This window comes from Corvus moneduloides, chromosome Z (genome assembly GCF_009650955.1).
Source record: "Corvus moneduloides isolate bCorMon1 chromosome Z, bCorMon1.pri, whole genome shotgun sequence".
Taxonomy (NCBI): Eukaryota; Metazoa; Chordata; class Aves; order Passeriformes; family Corvidae; genus Corvus; species Corvus moneduloides.
In genome coordinates this window covers 64,806,190-64,811,730 of record NC_045511.1, presented here as the reverse complement: position 1 = coordinate 64,811,730, position 5,541 = coordinate 64,806,190, and the positions used below count along the sequence as shown (strand labels likewise).

Here is a 5,541-nt window from a genome sequence, read left to right as displayed (position 1 = left end):
TTTACAAATAAGGACAACAGAACTAAATTACAGTAAGGTATCACAGGTGCAATTACAGAAAATTCACACAACTGAAGAAAAAGCACTGATAGAAGTAAGATCTAAGCAGTCCAATGGCTGATACTAATGAATAAAGAAGAAAAAGCCATTATTTCAACAGAATTATTTGAAATACTGATCCAAATGTTAAACACTGTTGATTTAAAGCTAATGAACCAGTTTGGAATTCCAAATGTGTTCTTCAGAAACAAAATTGCTGTTGTGATTTTTACGTTTCAGGAAAAAAAAGACAGTGCAGTTATGCTTTGTTTATTTTCAAGTGGGACAATGAAATCCTGGGAAAAGTCTATACTTCTTTTGTCAGCAGTAATAACATAACATAGTTATATTCCTCCCACTAGCTGGATTCCATGGCACTTTTATTAATGTCATGCACACATGGCAGTGAAAACACTAAGCAGTCCAACAGTTTAAAGAGTTGTATTTAATAAATGATTTATAAATGGTTTACAGGTTGAAGGTGAGAATTAACCTTTTTGAGCCTTGTAGCATTTTGGCCACTGACCTTAAGTAGAGCCAAAATGTCACTGAGACCATTCAAACACCGTTCTCTGCTGTAAGTCTGCCCGTGATGAATGGACCTGCAGCAGACAGGCCAGCAACAGACTGTTCAGTAAGTAGGATATATACCACCTTCTTCTCTGGCACTTAAGGATGTTTCTTCGTGTTGCTCTCATCCCTGCTGGCAATTTGCCTAAACTAAGAAACCTTGCCTGTTACAGACATCCAGCAGTGAGTTTTGCTTCTGCTCCTTCACAGTGTGGTATGCAGGTATGTCCCTGCTTCTTCCTTTGCAAGCCTGACAAGCTCCTCCTGGCCTCCCTTGTCTTTCTGTCTTGTTGCTCATCCAACTTACGTCTCTCTTTTCCAGGGGGAACACATGACCACACATCAGCTTGGCCACTGGAAATGTCCTGCACAGAGATTACCAGAGTCAAGTCCTTTATCTACATGCATTTGCTACCTACATTTTGATTCTAGCTCCTGGGAGGTAGGAAACCTGAATCAAGGTATATTGTACACTAGCTAGTTTTGGGGTTATAAATGTCTCAATTCAAATACAGAATACAGATTAAATGACATTTCCAGGGCAACACTGTGACTGCTCCATCAAAAAAAAAATTACCTGAATGTTTTATGTTCTTAGGTTTTTGGGTTCTCTAAACTTGGAAAGCTTGGCAACAGTTTTCTGGCCATATTGATTGTTTTTTAAAATCTCTCATTAGTCTTTTCCTTTTTCTAAAACTAGATTTTCAGCTCTTTGTAAAGAAATCAATGGAGCTGCAACAGTTAATACCACCAAAGAACAATCCCTTTCTTTTGAAATACAGAATAATGTCTCACAGGTTTTCTTCCTTCCCTGTGCATTTTAGCAGAAGTCTCTTGAGATGGTACAGTATGCTTTTGCAGGATTTCAGTGTGCTGGAATAATGCTGTTAGGGACGGAGAAAGCATTCTATTCATTCTCCTATACATCCATGTCCATCCATCCATCCATCCATCCATCCATCCTTGGGTCATTCACCCATTAGCCTACTTTTAGGTCTCCAGTTACAAGTTTGACAGTACACTATTACTCCTTTAAGAAGCTGAAAGATAAGTAATTTAAATCAGCCAGCAAAACTTGCATTTGGCACTGAATGAGCTGTTGTGCTTCTGCTTCTCAGTATCTTCATAGATCAGTGACAAACACAACTTGTCTGCCACACAGATGTCATGCCTGTGACTTAGCAGCACTATAAACACATCGCAGTATGCAGTGAGAGGTACTGTGTGGGGTCTCATTAGGCCGAACAAGAGGCAGGGACATTGCATCATCCCTAAGCAACCTGATTCCCAGCGGGTCACAGGTCAAAGTGAACTCTGCTCGCTCTGCTGTGTTACAGGGACTTGTGCGAATGAAGGACAGGAATGTCACAGCATTGACAGTGACATCAGCTTCAGGAGGAGAGGCACAACATGCTCGGGAGGCAGTGAGACAGAACAGAACTTCTGCTGGGTGGCAGCAGTCCTAGACACAGTGTAGGGCCACCAGTGTTTCTTTGAATTTATTTCCAATTCAGATAAGCATTTATTCTTGTATGTGTCTGATTTGCCTCAATTTTCAGAAGATGCTTTCCTTTCCAGGCTTTTGGTGTTTCTGGAGTCTGGCTGTGGTCTTTTCCCCTTTTCTACCACTGGCTGTACTCACTCTGTTGTGGCTGTTGTCACATCCTGATATTTCTGCACCCTGAGCAGCCAGCAAAGATGTTTGCTGTGGCTCTAAGTGGTCCCCTGCACAGTGGGTTTCCAAGGTTCGTTGACAATATTACACTTAAAATCTTCTGGTAGACTGGTGGTTTTTTTAAACACACTTCAACTGTACTTGCCAGTTGCTGTTCCCACTTGCAGCACAAAGTAAGATGATATGTATTTGGTGGGATGACAGTATGCAGCATTAGTCATTTTGCATTCTTTTCTTTAGACATCTCTCTTCTGTGTGCTTTCTAAAAGTTTGAGAAATCCTCCCATTCCATCCCTTCCTTCTCTTCTTTAGAAAATATGTTTGCATTGAGTACAATTAAGGTCTGAATGACTCCCCCAAAAGAGGAATGTGTCTTTAAGAATGTAGTTAAAATGCCTCACCATGTCAGAGGCACGTTAACTGTGGCTCATGATAATTTCATTCATCTTCCTCATGCAGGGATTTGCCATGACCACTCCAGGTAAAATGCAGACAGTGTTGGCCAGAAGTTTTTCGTTTATGTCCACTATGAGGACATCAGGGGGAAAAAACCCAAAAGACGTCAGTGACTTACAACTGATGAACTCTGTGTTGTAACAATTAGACTTCTGAATCTTTATTTAAAGAACCTCCCATGTGTGATTTTTCGCTCTGATTCAGGGGAGCTGAGCCCAAAAAGCAGCGTTATGATCATCTAATCTGAACCCCAGAATCGTAAAAGCCATAGAGTTCGTCTCTAATAGTATCTGCCCTGAACACATTAAGTTTACATAAATTGCTCCAGCTTTTCTTTCCAGGTATGGCACAGCAACTGCGAGAGCTAGAGGACCCATGGTATCCTTAGGTAGCACCAGAACTTAGTGATTTGCAATAGTAAACTCATGGAAGGACACCTCATGGCTGTGAATTAGGTGCCTGTTTGGATACTGTACTCAAGCCTCAAAAAAAAGGTTTTTTGCAGGTTTTAGTGTCTTACTTCACTTAGTTTCAGTTGCTCCTCACCATTATGAAATGGTCTTAAGAGGAGAGAGATGACAACACAGACTGAAGATTTTGGGTAGGAAGTGTCTGTAGGAGCAGAGAGCAATGAGGCAGTGCTGGCCACAGCCAGTCTGTACATATTGCAGAGAAACAGCTTCCTTCATGATGTGAATCAGACACAGCCTTTTTGCACAAGCTTTACAGAAACTCTAGGCTCTCTGAGCTCATTCCCATTTCAAAATCAGGAAAATCTGGATTATCTCATCTGTTTCCCCTTGTTGTGCCAGTGCAAGGCACCAGTGTCACATTGGTCTCTGCTGGGCTGCATGATCAGCATCCTGCCCATCCTCAGGGTGCTGGACCAGGTAATTGTGTTACTGTCTGCGATGGCCTGGGCTGCGGAACTTTTCTTTGGATGAAAGGTGAAAAAGGTCTTTCAGATATCAAAGGCAGGCCTCATGTTGCCAAAGCAATATGGTCAAGAGCTATGTAATGTGAGTGATGTGAATTAAGATCAGAATCTAATTTCAAACAAAATAAACGAAGAAGAGAGACAGAGCCTGACAAGATATTATTTGTAGGAAAAGGCAAGGTTTTGAAGTTTACAAAATATCCATGGATATATTTTCAGTTCATGTAAATGAGTATTACTTAACAATTTATATTTTAGAAAACTGGAAGAATGTGTTGAATAATAGCTCTTAGCATATTGCATTGAGCAACATTTTGAGATAATAACTGACTTTTCTAGGAACTTTTTTCCTGAATTTGTTTAGAGTATGTTGAAAATTGGTGTCTTCCTAAAGTAGATCTCAAAATCTTCCTTTCTCCATTCAATTCTTCTGTATGTTGTATATAGTTTCCCACAGCTGAAAATACAAGATGCAAAAAGCAGAACTGTTGCTTTCTTTTGATTGGCCTCGTCTTTTCATTTTCAAAGCAAACTGAACTTGTGTTTTGGGTAACTTTTTTTTTTAGTTATGAAGATTTTAAACATACCGAAGAATGCATGTTGGCACCTTTTATCTAAGGACAATTTGGCATATGTATTAGTTTTAGGTCCTTGCTGGCAGCCTATAGGCACACTGAAACACATGCGAATCACGTAATTCATTGTAGATAATACAAACAGGACCTGTGAACAATATAGTTAGAGGTATATAAATAATCTGATACCTATATTGATATTAGGGTAGTTATATATTGGCAGCACAGTCGTAGCAATCTGTAATTGCATTCCTTGTGTTTACTGGAAGCAGATCTACCTTCCTGAAGAACAATCTTTTTCTTACACCGTGCCAACAGAGCAGCCACCAGCAAGAGCAGGTGACGCTGCTGCCCCAGGGCTGTGCCGATTTCTAAGTCCATGCCACCCCCAGGCCGACCGCGGCCCCCCATCACCCGCCCTGTCTCACCGATCCTTACGGCTTCGCCGAGGGACGTGGGCGGCAGCAGCAAGTCCCCGTCCAGTAATGTGCTGGAAGTCGTCGGGCAGGCGGCTGGTCACCTCCAAGCCAGCGTCCAGCTTCTCCTTGTTGGCCTTGGTCAGTCTTTTGATCTTTACCAGGAGGTCGGGGCGGTGGTAGCGAAAGTCCGGGTTCCAGAAGTGGTGCAGGGGCCCATGAGCGTAGCTGGTATCGCCCCCCGCCGTGGGCCGGGACCCCGCCGCGCTGCTGGCCGGACTCGCTGTCAGCTTGTGGAACCCGTACAGGTTGAACTGGCGGACGATGCTGCCGAAGTTCTTGGTTTTGAAGAGCTCCTCCTCCCCGGCGGAGACGAGCCCCATGCCCAGCACCTCCTGCTCGAAGAGCCCCTGGTCGATCAGCAGCCCTTCGCCGCGGGCGTCCCAGCGCACCGAGTGGACGCACGGGCTGTTGACCAGCAGCCACAGCTTCACGGGGAAGGTGCAGGGCCGGGGGATGCCAAGGCGGGAGCGGGGCCAGAGGGCGGCAGAGGAGGGGCGGAAACCAGCGGGCAGCGGCGGCGGCCTCGCCATGGCGCCGGGCGGCAACTGTCGCGGCACGCGGCGGCGCGCGCCCAACGCCCCTGCGCCGACAACGGCCGCCGCGCGAGGGCGGCGCCGCCCCCGCCGGGCACCGGCACGCGCCCGACGCACGACGCGCGACTCGTGCCGGCGGCAGCGCGGCCCCGCGCGGCCCGTCAGCCCCGCGTCCCTCAGCGCCCGGACCGCGCCGCCGCGCTGCCCGCAGCACCCCCAGCCCAGACCCCATCGCCCTCAGCGTCGCTGAAAGGTCGGGAAGAGTACAACTCTCCAA

General features: G+C 45.6%; 1 protein-coding gene across 4 annotated transcripts; it reads right to left on the bottom strand.

Moving 5' to 3' along the window:
* LOC116437948 (heat shock factor protein 5-like) lies at nucleotides 1-5,291 on the bottom strand. Of its 4 annotated transcripts, none has more exons than XM_032096350.1 (2): nucleotides 4,681-5,291; nucleotides 1-974 (listed from the first exon to the last, which is right to left on the bottom strand). In XM_032096350.1, exons 1-2 carry the CDS (start codon nucleotides 5,259-5,261, stop codon nucleotides 755-757), a joined length of 801 nt encoding a protein of 266 aa, XP_031952241.1. In that variant the 5' UTR covers nucleotides 5,262-5,291; the 3' UTR covers nucleotides 1-754. The 4 variants fall into 4 exon arrangements, with proteins under 4 accessions (XP_031952241.1, XP_031952244.1, XP_031952242.1 ...); XM_032096353.1 differs by having other exon boundaries at nucleotides 856-974; nucleotides 4,691-5,291; XM_032096351.1 differs by having other exon boundaries at nucleotides 885-4,134.
* Nucleotides 5,292-5,541: the final 250 nt, after the last annotated feature.